The following is a 17,397-nucleotide window of genomic DNA, read 5'->3' as shown; positions in this document are numbered from 1 at the left end:
TGCCATGTTGGGACTGTGTTGCCTCAAGTTGGATATGTTGCTGAACCCAAACTCTAAAAAAAAGAATGAAAAATATATATATATTATATCATTATATTATATTTAAAGAGACTAGATGCAGGTTGGGCATTTTATGCTCACTACTGCTACCGCAGGTCACGTGACTGCAGTCTGGTGCGTAAAGGCACTTCGGACCGATGTAACAACTTTTTGAGATTTTAGAGGCAGTTGTGGAGGCAGGTTAGGACATGGCTGGAACATGTAGGGGGAGGAAAATACTTAGTTTTAACATTTAACATAGTCTCTTAATAAAGTTACTAATATTATTAATATTATTATTAATAATAAAAAATAGTAACAATTTTAATAATAGTAATAATAATAATACTAAAGTCTGGGCCTAAAAATGATTATATTAAATGGTTAAAACATTGGAATGTGATTTATTTAAAAAAAAAAAAAAACTTTAGCCAATTAAAATGTGTTCCTGGACAACAGGAAAGGGAATAATGAACCAGCTGCCAGGTACACGCACTGACGCATAAAGACCATAAAGACAGAGCATGAATAACCGAGGCTCTCGTTCTCTCAGAGCAGTCTTCCCCACTTGCCCACAGCTCACCAAGTAGCACAGCAGGTATAGCAACATCAGAACAATGAATGGAACACAAGGAATAGCTATGCAGCTATTATCACAGTATATTTCAATTGGATTTTTTTCTGCCTCAACTGATGAGCTCAGTTCAGGCTTTCTGCTCTTTTTGCTTTGTAGCCTAAAAGGTCAGGCATTAAAGGAACAGGCCACCGTTTTTCCATACTGAGATGTGTTCTTACCTGAGCTTAGACGAGTTGATACGTACCTGTCTGGTCTTTGTGCGTGCCTGTGGAAGTGCGTGGTAGCTTCTAACTTCACCCCGTTTGGAGCTGTTGCTGGGTTCCAGGTTCTAGAATGTGATGATGTCACCGGACCCAGCGGGGGGCGGGAGCCAATTTTTCCTACTAACAGCATTACACTTTCACAAGTCGTAGCTAAAAAGAAAATGTATGAATTAGAAAAATTATCATTAATATCAGTCACTGGGTCAATGATCTTTCTGTACAATACCGAAAATTTCCTCAAAAACAAAATCATTTTTCCTCTACATATTAGTATTGGCCTTTAGTATGTTGTGATGTCACCTGCAACCCAGAAATAGGAATATGCTGGGAGAGGCCAAATGCTAACAACATCTTGAGTCGTTTCTGCGTGACTGAGGCCACGCACAAACACCAGACGGATATGTATCAACTCGTCTAAGCTCAGGTAAGAACATATCTATAGGACACGGTGGCCTGTTCCTTTAAGGCTACAAAAGTGAATTAAAACTAACACAGGTTGGACATGCTGCCCCAAAAGACTGAATTGCATCGTCGTGCTCTCCCGGAGCGGAGAAGCCTCTTGTTTGGGCAGCTGTTGGTTGTAGCTTTCGAGTCCAAACTGTGAATTTCCCCAAGTCCCCGCGAGTCTCCTCCTGCTCAGGGGCTACGTGCGCCTCCTCACGTCTGTGCCGTCCGCCCCTGACGCTCTCTCCTAACTTGTAACAATCGTCAAACTTAGGACAATAATTGACCTTAAAACGTGCATTAGCAACAATACAAGTAAATCACTCTTGTTTGGGGATTTTGTTGCTTATCTGATGACTCCCGTGATTGCTTTGCCAGTCAGAAGAGCAGCAGGGGACGGGGTGGGGACGGGGGTGGGGGGGAAAGAGGGAGAGAGCGGGCGGTGCTGTCGGGGTCCTATAAGTTTGGGCTTCTTGTGGAACTGGGAAGGCGTGCGTCCGGGGCATTTCCACGTTACAGACAGGCAAAAATGAGACGAACACTAAGAATGTTAAGCCGATTTCTCGTGCTCTGGACCTTCCTGCAAACCGCGAGCAGCGAGGACGCACAGATCCCCAAAGGTAAGCACCCGCTGTGGTCAGAGTATGGGTCATCGCAAACACCAGCGAAGTTCAAACTTATGTCCTGCTGTGGATATAGCTCGCCCAAGTTTGCGCTCGCTCAAAGACAGAGGTTTAAAGAGTTCCCAGAGGGTTGTGGCGCACACGGAGGCAGCCTGGGAGACCGCTGCTGGCTGCTGGCCGTCCTGCATGGCGCTGACGTGGACCGGGCTCTTCCAAGCCTCACACCGGCGGCTCAGTGACCACTGCCCCACATTTACGTTAGCCTGCGGAAGTGTCGCTGTGAAAAGGAGAAAAGCTTATGATCCACTGAAAATAGTAATGCTCCAGTCTCACTGACGAGTAAAGACAGACACTGTGTTGCCAAATCATTTACTCAAACAGAAGAGTAAAAAAGTAACAGAAAGTGAACTAGAGCTTTCCATTAACGCTAGCCAACTAGACTATCATTATCAAAGCATGACATGTTTTTCTAACTGACCACTGTATGTGGTCTTTTTATAGGATATGTAAATATTTGTGGGTTATTCCACCAAATCAGTGCCTTTACGTTGCCAAGGAAACAAACAGCCATTGGGAACCACAACAAACTTTTACATGTTATTAGGCTATATGTTCTTTCATTTCATGGTTTTAAAACCATTTCAACCCAATTTAAAGGTGCATTATGGAACTTTTTATGTGGGGAAAAAAGTTGATATGTGTGCGTATTTGACCTTGCAGTGACCCAGCGACTGGACTGGTCAGCATGGCGCCTTTACGTTCCATCACGGAACGGAACGGCGTTCCATGATGGAACGCCTTTACGCTACGCTGATGGAACGCCTCCCTGACCGTCTGTCTGTCAGTTCAAATCCCGCTCAATGGCGCAGACTGGCAGCTCACTTCCGTCAGTCTACCCCAGGGCAGCTGTGGCTCCAATAGAAGCTTATGACCACCAAGTATGGGGGGAATAGGCTTCATGGTAATGAGCCCATATTGTCTGAAAATAACATGGCTGCTCAATCTCCTCCAACAGACAATGCTCCTTAAACGGGCAAAAAGGCGGGAAGCCCCACCCTCGCGGGCAGGCGGACCAGCTACAAGCGCTCCAGAGCCGGTCAATCATAGATTTAGGCTTCCACTTTTTGTTTCCGATGCACAGAAACCTGCACGGTTAAAACTGTGACCCAGCCCAGCGTAGTCACATGGGTCATAGCAATTTTTAGAAAAAACACATAGGAATGTTGATTACAAAGTATTATTATGAATGTTCGATCTATCTACAAGTATATCTATCTACGTAGTTACAATGTAGTAAAGTTTGAATAGAATGATCTCTGCACTTCTGTTGAGAGTGTCCTTTCTGTGTTGTAGATAAACTTCTCGTAGTGACAGTTGCAACCAAAGAAACTGACGGCTTCAGGCGCTTCTTGAGGTCAGCCAAACACTTCAACTACTCTGTGAAGGTAAGTCCAGACACGCCCTGGCCTACAAGGTTCTTTATTAACAAACCTTTTAAAACAAAGGAATATTGTTTTAAAACTATATATATATATACTAGCTGAGACCCGGCCTTTGGCCGGGCCTCGCTAGTCTCCACATTTGATATTCAGAGATTGTGAGTGACTACAAAGAAATGGCCAACCCGTCACACAGTGCAGCTGTAGACCAGTGGTTCCCAACCCATTCCAAAAACTATGGCCACTACAAATGAGTAAAAGAATGAAGGCTCAAAAAAATTTCAAACAAACTGCAATTGGAGTGTTTGATGCACCCGTGCTCCTCTCTTATAAAGTACGACAATATTTTCGCTAAACTTGGGGAACAGGATTCAAGAGACAGTGTGATAATTATGGATAAATATTAGGGGTTCAGCTTTAACAGTTTGGGTCACGGTGCAGGACCCGTGGTTTGGTCCATCACGGTAGTGTACAATAAAAAAAAAGAATGAGTAGGTTTTGAACTGAAATAGCCTAATGATCGTTATTAGACAGTATTTATAACCTTACAATAAAATTGGCAATGCTTTCAAAGCTGCTTTAGAATCAAATGTACCTCTGGGCTCACAATACGTGAAAGCAAAATAGAAAACAAAAGGTACAGCAGCAAAGAGAAAAAAAAAAAGGAAAAAAAACTACGCAGTGCAGGCCATGCGCTCGTTAAGTGGTTTCATTTTCGCTTTGACTCACACGGAGGAGAAATCAGTCGGAGCAGCGCGTTTGATTAGAGGCTCGTGTTTGAGCAGGTTTTGGGCACGCACGCACACGCACACACATACACACACGCACACATCGCCCTGTTTGGATGCGCGCACACGCACGGCAGTCAGATCGCGTGCACTCGCGTTTGTGTGACAGCGGGTTGTCCTCGGACAGCAGCACCGCGGTCCATATGGACCCGTGGCCAATGCCCGCGGCCGGTGGGACCGTCACGTGGGGGCCGGCCGCGGTTGTCCACGCACACAGTCAGTACTGTCGCCAGGCTTCCTGGTGTTCCGAAACGGTCTCCCATCCCAGTCCTAACCAGGCCCTTCCCTGCTTAGCTTCGGAGGAACGGTCTCCCATCCCAGTTCTAACCAGGCACTTCCCTGCTTAGCTTCAAAGTCGGTATGGGAAATAAACATGGCGGCGACCAGGCGGCCATTGAGATAGCGTTTTCTATAATATATATATATATATATATATATATATATATATATATATATATATACAGGTCCTTCTCAAAATATTAGCATATTGTGATAAAGTTCATTCTTTTCCATAATGTAATGATAAAAATTAAACTTTCATATATTTTAGATTCATTGCACACCAACTGAAATATTTCTGGTCTTTTATTGTTTTAAAACTGATGATCTTGGCATACAGCTCATGAAAACCCAAAATGTCTATCTCAAAAAATTAGCATATTTCATCCGACCAATAAAAGAAAAGTGTTTTTAATACAAAAAAAGTCAACCTTCAAATAATTATGTTCAGTTATGCACTCAATACTTGGTCGGGAATCCTTTTGCAGAAATAACTGCTTCAATGCGGCGTGGCATGGAGATAATCAGTCTGTGGCACTGCTGAGGTGTTCTGGAGGCCCAGGAAGCTTCGAGAGCCGCCTTAAGCTCATCCAGAGTGTTGGGTCTCTCAACTTTCTCTTCACAATATCCCACAGATTCTCTATGGGGTTAGGCTTGAGGGTGTCAATGATGGCCTCCTGGACACTGTCAGGTCGGCAGTCTTACCCATGATTGCGGTTTTGAGTAATGAACCAGGCTGGGAGTTTTTAAAAGCCTTAGGAACCTTTTGCAGGTGTTTCGAGTTAATGAGTTGATTCAGATGATTAGGTTAATAGCTTGTTTTGAGAACTTTTTCATGATATGCTATTTTTTTTAGATAGGAATTTGGGGTTTTCATGAGCTGTATGCCAAAATCATCCGTTTTAAAACAATAAAAGACCTGAAATATTTCAGTTGGTGTGCAATGAATCTAAAATATATGAAAGTTTTTCAATTTTTATCATTACATTATGGAAAAGAATGAACTTTATCACAATATGCTAATTTTTTGAGAAGGACCTGTATATATACATATATATATATATATATATATATACTTATAATATTATTATTTCCATACACAATGAAGGCTTATTTTAAATTTAAAAATATTAGGGATGCACCGATACCACTTTTTCTAAAACCGATAGGCCTACGAGTACTTTGATTTAAGTACTTGCCGATACCTAATACCTAAACGAGTACAAGGCATTTTCTTCAACATTCTTACTTTTTTAACAGCAGATTCGATTATAATTAGTTAATTTAATTTAGTTAATTTACTCATGTACATTTCCTTAAGTAAAGTAGGCTACACATTTAAGAGCAGTTATATTAGAATTGTGCTGATGCCATTTATTTATTTTATTTTCATTCAATATAATTTTTAATTTTTATTGCACTGGCCATCACAGACAGAAAAGTCCATGTCCAAATATACCATAATACCCCCTCTTTTACAACAATATTGAGATGGTTACTGCCACCTCAGGTCATACGTGTAACTGCAGCTTCTATATTAAGCTTGTGCATGACGGCACTTCAGACCTGAATTAACAACTTTCTGAGAACAGTGCAGGATTTTAGAGGCAGTTGTGGTGAACAGCTCTGAGCTGAACATGTAGGGGGAGGAAAATACATAATTCTAACATGTTTAAACTCTGTATAGTCCCTTTAAATGGTCTCTTTTTCGTCTTTGTAGCAACTTAGCAAGTAGCCACAGCGTTTTCATTGTTCTGCTGCAGCTCATTTTTGCTCAATATGGACATGCTGTATCTCTTTAATTTGGATTTTCTGGGGACTTTTTAGTCGCTGGGCTAGTTTTTCAGATGAATAAACCCCTGGGCATAAAACAGCGTCAGAATGGCCAAAACTGCTAGCCGCGAGTTAGCAACGTTAGCCTGTATGTTGTAAACACTGCAGACGCTGCGGCACTAACAACATTTAGCACAGACTCTGATTTAGAGAGCGCAGTCTGTAATAAAGTCAGCTCTATGTGGAATATTGGATTTCCACTAAAGAATTCTCCAGTTTGTTGCTTCTTCTCTCCTCAGCTGAGAGGTGCGCCTTGTAGGTGCGCTGGCCGCACGTCAAATGGTATCGGTTTCTGGTATCGGTACCTCATAAATGAGTACGAGTCTGAGTACAAGCATGTGGCACCGGCCCTAAAAAATATCTTCATTTTGCCTGGAGAAATGATGATGGTCTAATTAGGTGTAAAACAGTTTTTGGCCTTTTATCTGTTGCAGATAAAATTGCAGTTTTTGCTGTTTGTCTTGTCTCACTTTGATAAATAACCCCCCCTACGTGACATTTCTCCTACAAACACTGACGAGGGCCAACAGTGTTTCCAGACCTGTGTGAAGTTAGCCCCCCCATAGTGTCAGATTTGCTTCAAAATAGTGTCATTTGTTTGTGCTTCGTTTGTGCACGTTTGTGCACACAAAATTAGTGTTTGTGCGCACTTCGTTTTTGAGGTATTGATCATTGATTGGTAATTGATCAGCCCCCCCATAGTGTCCGATTCACTCCAAATTAGTGTCATTGTTTAGCATTGGGACGCGTGCTGTAGGGCCCAAGTGTGGATTTTTGCTTAGGGCCCCAGAAGGGCCAGCACCGGCTCTGCTCTCCATAAATTTGTTTAATGTTGGCACAAATGGCACATTTGTCAACAATGTGTTTTGGAAACACAAAATAAGATGGCAGGTGCCAGGGACACATTTTGATGATAAAACAAAAAAGTTAAGTTTTTATCATGAAGCCAACCGTTTTTAAACCCTGTTCAATTACCAATCAATGATCAATACCTCAAAAACGAAGTGCGCACAAACGCAAATTTTGTGTGCACAAACGTGCACAAACGAAGCACAAACGAATGACACTATTTTTAAGCAAATCTGACACATTGCGGGGGCTAACTTCACACAGGTTGTTTCCAGATGTCAGTGGGAAACGCTGCTTAAATGTTACAAAAATCACCAAGTTATGTCATGATGGGAATGTATTTGACTGCTCTCAGGTCCTGGGCCGTGGGGAGAAATGGAGCGGCGGGGACACGTCAGCACCAGGCGGGGGGCAGAAGGTGCGCCTCCTCAAACAGTTCCTGGGGGAGATGAGCGGAGACAAGCGGGTCATCCTCTTCACTGACAGGTAGGCTTAGTGGTCAGCCAAAGTCAGGAATGTGTCCACGCTGAACCATGTGCTCTGGGCTCCACAGCTACGACGCGCTGTTCGCCTCGGGGCCCAGGGAGCTGCTGAAAAAGTTCTCTCAGGCCGGACACGGGCTGCTCTTCTCCTCCGAGACCCTCCTGTGGCCTCACCGTCTGCTGGAGGACAAACACCCCCACGTATCCCAGGGCAACCGCTTCCTCAGCTCCGGGGGTGAGTCCACAGCCAAAATAATCGTAAATACTCCAAAATACTTTGGCAAAATATTGAAATGTCTGTGCTTTTTTTTTCTTTTCATAAGCAAAATCTACTTGTATTGTTTGATCTAGATTTTTGATTTGATCTTTTTTTGAAACTTTTAGTGACCCAGCTTTTGTGTGGGTGGTCAGCATGGTGCCTTTATTTTCCATGGGGTCGACCCGTCATTCCGACAACCCTCCTATATCATGCAAAATCGACCCTTTGGAGCTTTTAGCCATGCTGTTATGCTATTTCCTTATCAAAAACATCCCCAGAGTGGTTTTTGGCTTCATTCACGCAGTTCTCAGCAATCCTCCTGAATCCTGCTGCTCCGCCCTCTGCTGGAAAACCAGTGAGTTGTGACACTCTGACGTTTTTTACGTCATAGTGTCAAACAGGAAGAGCACAACTTCTGTAATGCCTTACAGCCTGATTTTAATTTATAAAACAGCTTTAAAAGGTTCCAGGTCAGGGCTGAAAACAAACGCAAAACAAACGCACCCTGCGCGTCTGAACAGATGTCATGTTTGCACTGAAGGATGTGAAGATGGAGCTCTTTCTAAACTATTCTGGACCTAACGATCATGTTGCGGAGAAAAGCGCGTTTGGCTACGAGAGGTGCAGGACTTTTTTCAATCTTCCTAAAGAAGAGGCCACTCGCCACAATTTGGAATTTCTTTCCGGGATTCAGCAACTATCAGCCAAAATAGTGTTTTTCTGTGACTGTCTCTTGATGGATTGTTTGGTGAACCTTCACCAGAATCAAAGTGGATTAACTTTCATAACCAACGCGAGTCCCCAATGTGATGGAGAGGCCAGGACAGAGCGGTGGTGAATAAACAACACAACAACACATTATTTTGCAGAACTTCTAACGCAGCCATCATTCAGAAGGCTGTTTATTGGTTAAACTGGTAGGCTGGTATAAACATTTTAGATTGCAAAAATGATCAATAAATGCGACTTAGTTTTGATAATCGCTATCAAAAAGAGGTTTTCGCTTGCCTCCTAAATAAATGGTAAATGGTCTCAACTTATAGCGCTTTTCTACCTTTATCAGGCCCAAAGCGCTTTACAGCAAGCAACCAGTCACCCATTCACTCTCATTCATACACCAATGTACGCAGACACTGGAGGCGAGGAGGGTGAAGTGTCTTGCCCAAGGACACAACAGGACAGTGTGCACCTTCAGGAGCTGGGATTCAAACCCTTCCGATCATGAGACGACCCGCTCTACCACCTGCGCCACTTTCTCCCCGAAATATACTGTTGTGAGGAGTCATTCAGTGCGAAACGCTGAGAAATGCTCATCAGGGACCACGGGACATAGACAGCATGTCCCCGCCTGAGTGTGGACACAGACAGTCTGAGCGTCTCACAGCTCACACTTCTGACACGAAAACAACAACAACACTGTCCAAGAGGTCCTGCCTGCAGGCCTCCACTGTGAGGGAAGTGCACGGGACTATACACGCTTATAAAGGCATGCGTATGATGTCTGGTTGTTTATTAATGCTTGTACTAGAAATACATTTAAAAAAAAACACCTCTATTAATCTGATTAGTTTAAACTAGTGTTGTTTTGTTGTGGTGATGTCACTTATCATTGGCTGCCGATGTCCGCAACTAGCCAATCAGGGAGCAGCTGGCCTTTCCCATCCTACGGGGAAAAAATGTGTCCCCCGCCCCCACCCAAAACAAGTCCTCACTTCCCGTCCTGACAGCGGAGGCCTGCAGGCAGGTGCCTCTCACTATGTCACAATAATCAAACCACAAGTGCCTCATGTGCCACAGCATCACACTGTAACCCCTGTGTCCACCTTTTGCAATGATTTGCTCTGAATTTGGCCGTAACCTTTTCCATATTTGAGATGTTTGACATTTTCAAAATATAATATTAAAATGTTGTATTGGTTTTACGAGCGATTGCTGTTTTTGTTTACTTCCACAATTTTCGCTGGATGTTTTGGTGAATGGTCGGCAACAGCTGATGCATACAGGCCTCTAACTCGGTTTTATAAAATGATAGATCTGTTACAGCGCAAGAGAAGCAATGCCCTGTTTATGGATATTGTTTTAATTGATTATGGGATTTTAATAAAATGCCTACCACGGCCAACAGATGTGACGACATCGCGATCGCTCGTATTGATGCAGCCTGTACAAACTTACTACTACCTTAAACTCATGTTAGTGGCTTTTTGTGCCACTTTTTTGACAGTTGTAAAAAATATTGTAGATGAACATTTTTTACATAATTACGTTAATCCACTTCAGTTTTGCACAAAACTACCAAAGTTTGAAAAAAATTCAAAACATTTGACTATTTCATAGCCAATTTTTAAAAAATAACCAAAAATTAACACACAAAATGGCTCATTCTCTATATCAAAAGTGAGTTTGGGCAGAATTTGGATTTACATTTTAAAACACCCCCATTAGGCTCCTGTAGAAGAGCCTGGGGAGCTGAGAGTGCCACGTGTTTCCAGGACATTACAGTAAAGCAACAGGAGTTTAACAAGGCAGGAGGCTCAGCAGGTCTGTGCGCACTGCTGTACACTTCAGAGGGTGTTTGTCCAAATCTGCTTTTCACCCGGGTTAAATAAAGGTTTGAGAGATGTTCTTAAAGCTTTACATGGGCTCCCCGTACATTATAGATTTTGTTTCTAAAAGTTAAATCTATTGGAGCTCCTTCAGTCTCATGTCCCAGCCAGAGCTTTGCAGTCCAGCTCCTCCTGGCTGTTCCCAGGACCAGTGGGAAGACCAGAGGAGTCACTGGGCCAAAGCTCTGGAATAAGTGGCACTTATACATTAGATCTGCAGAATCTTTGCACCATTTGAAATGCCTTCTGAACTCAAAGATTAATTTATTTGAATTAGGACAGTGCGCACTAATCAACACGCCAGCAGAAAGCCTGTGTAAATGTACCAGAATTAGCATAAAAGCTAATTGCATCCGTTGTCCTAAGGCAAGTAAAGAAACATTCATTGAGAGAAGAGAAATACAGACACAGAACATAGAACAGAACCGAGTTACAGTCACAGAGGTCAGGACTGTCACAGGTGAGACACGCCCAAGAGGTTACACTGATAAATCTACCTGTGAGTGCACCATTGTTTTGTTTTCAGACAGTTTTTAGGACCTTTTCAAAGATGTGGTCATTGTCACAGTTCCTGACATGAGCGGGCAGTGAGTTCCATGACTGTTCCTCAGACAGACGCCACCATTTGACTCAGTCAAGTCCTGCTTTGCTAAGATATCTCGTTCTAGTGTTTTATTTGATTATATTTAGGCCCAAGCGCCATCAGGGCTGGTGAAGGGGCTCTTGAAATCGTATAGAGTCTCCCCCATAGTGCACGAAGCGCACAAAATGATTACTAGGCCCGAGCGGCCTGGCGTCGCAAGGGCCTATTGTACTCTAGGTGCACGGAGCGCACGAAAACAATGCCTTCATAAATAATTACATGTCCTGCTCCTCCTTTGAAGCATCACCAATCTTAATTACTGCCCGAGGATGAGCTGTGGAAACGCTTCCATGATGTTTCCAAACCTTGCACAAAAGTCTCTGCTCACTTTGCTTTGACTCGTCACTGAGGAAACTTCATTTGACTGATCAGCTATGATTTAAGCCTATATTTGGTTTTGCTACAACACAATACGTGTTGTTAGTTGTGATGTCCGTGACTGTGAATGTGAGTGACTGGGGAAAGTGTAAACGTAGCGCCTCTTGTCTTCTTCAGGTTTCATTGGATACCTGCCCAACGTCAAGCAGCTGCTGTCCGACTGGAGCGGAGCGGACAGCGACAGTGACCAGCTTTACTTCACCAAGCTCTACATCGACCCCGACAAAAGAGTGAGTCTAGGGAAGAATACAACAGACTGATGGTATGCAGTGGAGTGTTACTTTCTCTGTGTAAACGATTAAAGGGATGTAAGACTACATGTTTCACCAATTTAATAAACTGGGTCTGAAATGTGACGTAACATAAGTAACGCAAGTAACGTAAATCCCTCCCTTTACTGATTTTAGCAACTAATCAGAATCCCTGGGATACTGCTTTGACCAATGAGACAAGCTTCCCTCTGAATCGGCCTGTGAGGTCCAATCAGAAGAGAGGGGGAGGGAGCTTGATTTTTACTTTTGAAAGTTTGTTTTCACTCTCCTCATTTTGCAAACTAGTGCTGTGTCCGAATGTCCACCCTCGTCCCTAAACCCCTCATTCAGTATATCGGCCCACATTTTAGAGTAGACTTCCACTATAACTGGCCATATGCCCAGTCTGGAAGAGCACAGAGGGGCCACTGGCTCAAGGGCCACCGGTCTGGCCTCTCAATTGTCTCCTTAACCTCTTACTGCCTTAACCAAGCTGTACCCAAATCTAAAAAGCTTCAAACAAAAGCATCATAATGAAAAGTGACGAAAACGAGAATGAAAGCACGACAACAAAGCAACGAGAAAAGCAATGAAAAATGCCACAAAACATGACACAAAGTTGAAGTGATCACAGTCATGGACAGGAACAGTGTGAGGTCTGAGGTGGTTCCTCACTGTGTTACTGACTGAAGAAGTGACTGACTGTGTGGTCTGTGTTTCAGAAATCCATCAACATGACACTGGACAGCAGATGCAGAGTGTTCCAGACCCTCCATGGAGCTCTGGGTGAGTGGTCCTCTCAGCTGTCTATGTCTATGTGCTGCTGGGTAATCGGGACAGTCCAGATGTGGCACTTATGGGGCAGCAGGAATGATGCTTCTGGCCCATGTGGAAAACACAGCACAGCTCGTTCCAAGCTGTGCTAAAGCTCTGAGTGTGTGAAGGCCAGTCTAAATGATCAGACTCCCAGCACCACAAATGATGTCCCAGCGCCACAAATGATGTCCCAGCTTAAATGATGTCCCAGTACCACAAAGGATGTCCCAGTACCACAAATGATGTCCCAGCACAAATGATGTCCCAGCACAAATGATGTCCCAGTGCCACAAATGATGTCCCAGCTCAAATGACGTCCCAGCACCACAAACCATTTCTGAGCACACACAAATGATTTGATGGAACCATGAGCAGAACCAATGTCCTGGACCCGAGACAAGCTCTTTGCAACATATGCTGCAGATTGAAGACTCAAGGGAACAAACTGTGGGAGGAGGAGCGAGACAAAGTCATTCTAGAGTTAGGATTCTAGAGCTCCCAGTGTGTTCCATATTAGAATGCATTGAAATTGAAACTGTAGTCTCTCATGTTGCTCTCTTTCTCACACTGAGTGAAAAGAAAAACTAGATTAAACTTAACAGTGATGCCACATCCAAAATGAGGGGGTCATCTGGCTTGGGCCCCTGGGACTTTACTCCACACGGGAATTTACAGCACAAAGGAAAATAGTTTCAGAGTTTCCATATAAATCTACTCTACTCTAAAAAAACTTTTAGTCTGTTGATTATCCAAATCCAAAATCATCCAAAATCACTGCTGTGTCAGTGTAAGAAACATCCCTAAAGCTGGTTGCTGTACGTTTATTTTACAGTTTATCTATGATCTACAGGAATTATATCTCTAATGTGCTTCATTATCCTTTATCCAACCAACAGCAGACACTTGAGCTCAGCAGAAGCGTGGGAGGTAAGCAGATCTCCCCACAAGGACCGGCTTCTGTTGTATCGTTCACACAGCCCTCTGCCCCACCCAGGCACTGCCCTGGGACAGGGCCAAGCAGAAAGTCTGCTTTGTTATTGGCAACAGTTTACTGCACCAAGATTTGCCTAAACTGGTGCCTTTCATGAGGAGCAGAGCAGTGCCAGTTTTTAGAATAAAGCTGTCCAGACCGCGGAGGGTCTGTCGCACGGGAGGGTAACTACTTCCTGTTCCAACTTTTTAGTTTTTAAAAACTCATAGATGTTTATTTGGAATAACAAATAATTGTAATTGATATAATCAGTCTAATACCCACATGATCTGTATGGACCAGAATGAATGTAGTGAGTGAGTGAATGGTGGTGGTGGTCAGAGAGGCCAATGGCACAGACTGGTTGCTTCGCTTCCATCAGTTCAACCCAGGGCAGCTGTGGCTACAATAGCAGCTTACCACACTGAGTGTAGAGTGACTGAATAATGAGAAACTTGGTGACACAGGCTTGTAAAGTGCAGTTCAAGTGTAGGCCATTATTATTATTATTATTAATAATACATGTATTGTTTTGAAAATAACTGGTGTCTGATCTGTCGTCAGTTATATCCTCAGCTGTTGCTAATAAGCTAGCATTGTTTTACTTTAGCTTAGCATTAACTTGCTCTTGTGACAAAACGGGGCAGCACTTGGTTAAATACCTGGTTTTATTGTTTACATTTTCAATAGTTTATTGTGTCCAACCTTTCCTAAGACATTTGAAGCACCTCAGTTCTTCACTGGGATGAGTTTATAGCACCACCTATGGAGCCACACTGTCACAGTAACTAACTATATTATTATTATTGCGTTCAGCCATTCACGTTTCCAAAGGTTTGGGCAGCCCTGGGTCAGACATCCTTATCCTGAATGTGTGGGAGCTGGTGTTAATGTGGGGGCTCTGTGACTTTGAGCATGTTCAGACAGCAGCCAGGCCTGTTCCACGCTCATGTACTTTCCTCTTCACCGTGAAAGGAATTCACCAGCGAAAAGTACTTCTGAGGGACTGTACGTTTCCTGCTGCAACCCGCGGGGCTGTCTCGGCCCCTCGTCACTCCTCTGTCAGCACAAAAATGTCATGGTGTTGCTGAAGAAGGAGAATCTGGAATCACATTTCTGTATCTGTATGAGTATGGTTTGTGTGCTTCAGTCATGCCTTGATTTTTTTTCAAATCTATCTATTCCTGGTTCATAGCCAGTGTCTCAGGTTGTCCAAGTCCAGCTCATCTTCAGGCAGAACTCTATCAACTTTCACCTCATCTTCACAATAACATGTGTATTTATTGCACTGATTCAATGTTTCTCAAAATACTTTTTGTGGAAAGTGTAACTGCAAGGGCCATTTTGTCAAAATGTGACTAAATCTCCACAAAAGTAGCTCCTACAGACTTCACATTTTTGAAGTTTTTTTCTAAAAGATTTTTAATATCTAATTCCTAATTTATTGAGCAGCAACACTGTGGATAACTAGGAAATGAGGCCCTATGTCAAAAATCCTGAAATATCCCTTTAAGCTCGTGCATGACAACACTTCAGACCCAAATTAACAACTTTTTGAGTGACAGTGCAGGATTTTAGAGGCAGTTGTGGTGAACAGGTCTGAGCTCATTCAACACATTAGGACATGGCTGGAACATGTAGGGGGAGGAAAATACTTTGTTTTAACATTTTTAAACTCCATATAGTCCCTTTAAGTAAATAATTATTATTTTATGATAACATGAAGGGACAGAAAGCAGTACAAATTTCCCTCATTTATGCCAGTAAACTACAGCTGAAGTTTCAAATTGATATCTCTGCATTTAAAAAGTTCTTCTGTGTACTTCAAATGTTTTGGCCCCAGTCCAACATTTCAATTACCAGCGTCAAATTTAGTCTGAAAAAATTCAATATGGCCCAAATCTTGTTTTGTGATTATTCTGGTTACCAGCTGACCTGCTCTCTGCCTTTCAGATGATGTGGTGCTGAAGTTCGAAGAAGGCCGTGTTCGAGCGAGAAACGTGTTGTATGACACGCTGCCTGTCGTCGTCCACGGAAACGGCCCCACCAAGGTACACAACCCCTCACACACGCACAAGGAACGGCTAAAAGAAAAAGAAACATGCCACCAAACTGCCAGCTCCTCCTCTGTCTGTGCCAAATCTAATAATAATAATGCATTAGTCTGACAGTATATAGCGCTTTTCCAATTTTGTGCATTATTCATTTACGTCATACTCGGTGGTGGTAAGCACTCACTCACTCACTCACTCACTCACTCACTCACTCACTCACTCACTCACTCACTCACTCACTCACTCACTCACTCACTCACTCACCCACTCACTCACTCACTCACCACATTCACCCAGGCATCCTGGTGCTTCCCAAACGCCCACCCAAGAACCAGCCAGGCCCTTCCCTGCTTAACTTCCGAAGACTGACGGGATCGGGCAGAGCAAAGTGTATGTAGTGGCCATGCAGTGTGTTACCATGAGGTTTTACAACAACCACAGTTGATCAACATGCAGCTCACAGATAGACAAACACATCATTATTAGATCATTATATTATTTTATCATTGAGCCTTAAAGGTGTGCTTTTAATGTAAAAATAAAAAAGTTGATATTTATACATATTTGAGCCATCAGTGACCAAATGGCTGTATAGGTGCTTAGCTTGGCACCTTTACTTTAATCGTTAGCTCCTATGGTGCTTCAGGATCAATTTTAGTTCAGCTTTTTTAGGAGTTCTGGTAGGTTTTTGGAGTGGAACGCATTTGTAACCATGGATACGGTGCAATTAGCAGTGGAAAGCTAAAAAAAACAAAAAAAACATGCTATTAGCTATGCTGACCAGCCAAACGTCAGCTGGTTCACTGAAAGTTCAAATACGTTCAAATACGCAATAATATATATATATATATATATATATATATACTGTATATAAAACTCTTCCTCACACCCTCCGCGGGCGGTCTCTTTTTCCTCCAAGCTCGGGTCCTCTACCAGAGGCCTGGGAGCTTGAGGGTTCTGCGCAGTATCTTTGCTGTTCCTAGAACTGCACTTTTCTGGACCGAGATGTCTGATGTATTTCCTGGGATCTGCTGGAGCCACTCCTCCAGTTTGGGGGTCACTGCCCCGAGTGCTCCAACGACCACGGGCACCACTGATGCCTTCACCCTCCAGGTTTTCTCCAGCTCTTCTCTGAGCCCCTGGTATTTCTCTAGTTTCTCGTGTTCCTTTTTCCTGATGTTGAAGTCGCTTGGTATTGCTATGTCGACCATAATGGCTTTCCTCTGCTCTTTGTCCACCACCACAATGTCTGGTTGGTTCGCCATTACCATTTTGTCCGTCTGTATCTGGAAGTCCCACAGGATCTTGGCTCGGTCATTCTCTACCACCTTTGGAGGTGTTACCCACTTTGACCTTGGGGTTTCCAGCCCATACTCTGCACAGATGTTCCTGTACACTATACCAGCCACTTGGTTATGGCGCTCCATGTAAGCTTTCCCTGCCAGCATCTTACACCCTGCAGTTATGTGCTGGATTGTCTCATTGGCCTCTTTGCACAGTCTACACCTGGGGTCTGGTCTGGTGTGATAGATCTGGGCCTCTATTGCTCTGGTGCTCAAGGCCTGCTCCTGTGCAGCCATGATGAGCCTCTGTGCTGTCCTTTAGTCCGGCTCTGTCTAGCCATTGGTAGGATTTCTTGATTTCCGCCACTTCAGTTATGTTTCGGTGGTACATGCCGTGTAGGGGCTTGTCCTCCCATGACGGGACCTCCAGCGCCTCATCTTCTGTTCCCACTCTGAGACATTCACTGAGCACGTCATCTGTTGGAGCCTTGTCCTTGACGTACTTATGGATCTTGGATGTT

At 43.5% G+C, this 17,397-nt stretch overlaps 1 protein-coding gene across 1 annotated transcript in view; it reads left to right on the top strand.

Annotated features, from left to right (window-relative positions):
* Nucleotides 1-1,870: 1,870 nt before the first annotated feature.
* plod1a (procollagen-lysine, 2-oxoglutarate 5-dioxygenase 1a) overlaps nt 1,871-17,397 on the top strand; it is a gene marked incomplete at its 5' end in the record, with an annotated part of 35,190 nt that continues 19,663 nt past the window's right edge. Inside the window, 7 exons of the mRNA XM_079557680.1 lie at nt 1,871-1,943; nt 3,300-3,391; nt 7,490-7,620; nt 7,688-7,851; nt 11,620-11,732; nt 12,476-12,539; nt 15,493-15,590. Of these exons, the coding sequence (XP_079413806.1) occupies nt 1,871-1,943; nt 3,300-3,391; nt 7,490-7,620; nt 7,688-7,851; nt 11,620-11,732; nt 12,476-12,539; nt 15,493-15,590 (735 nt within the window). The remainder of the gene's footprint in view (nt 1,944-3,299; nt 3,392-7,489; nt 7,621-7,687; nt 7,852-11,619; nt 11,733-12,475; nt 12,540-15,492; nt 15,591-17,397) is intronic.

The sequence above is a fragment of the Gobius niger genome, assembly GCF_951799975.1.
Source record: "Gobius niger genome assembly, chromosome: 6".
NCBI lineage: Eukaryota > Metazoa > Chordata > Actinopteri > Gobiiformes > Gobiidae > Gobius > Gobius niger.
This window is presented reverse-complemented; position numbering and strand designations above follow the sequence as displayed.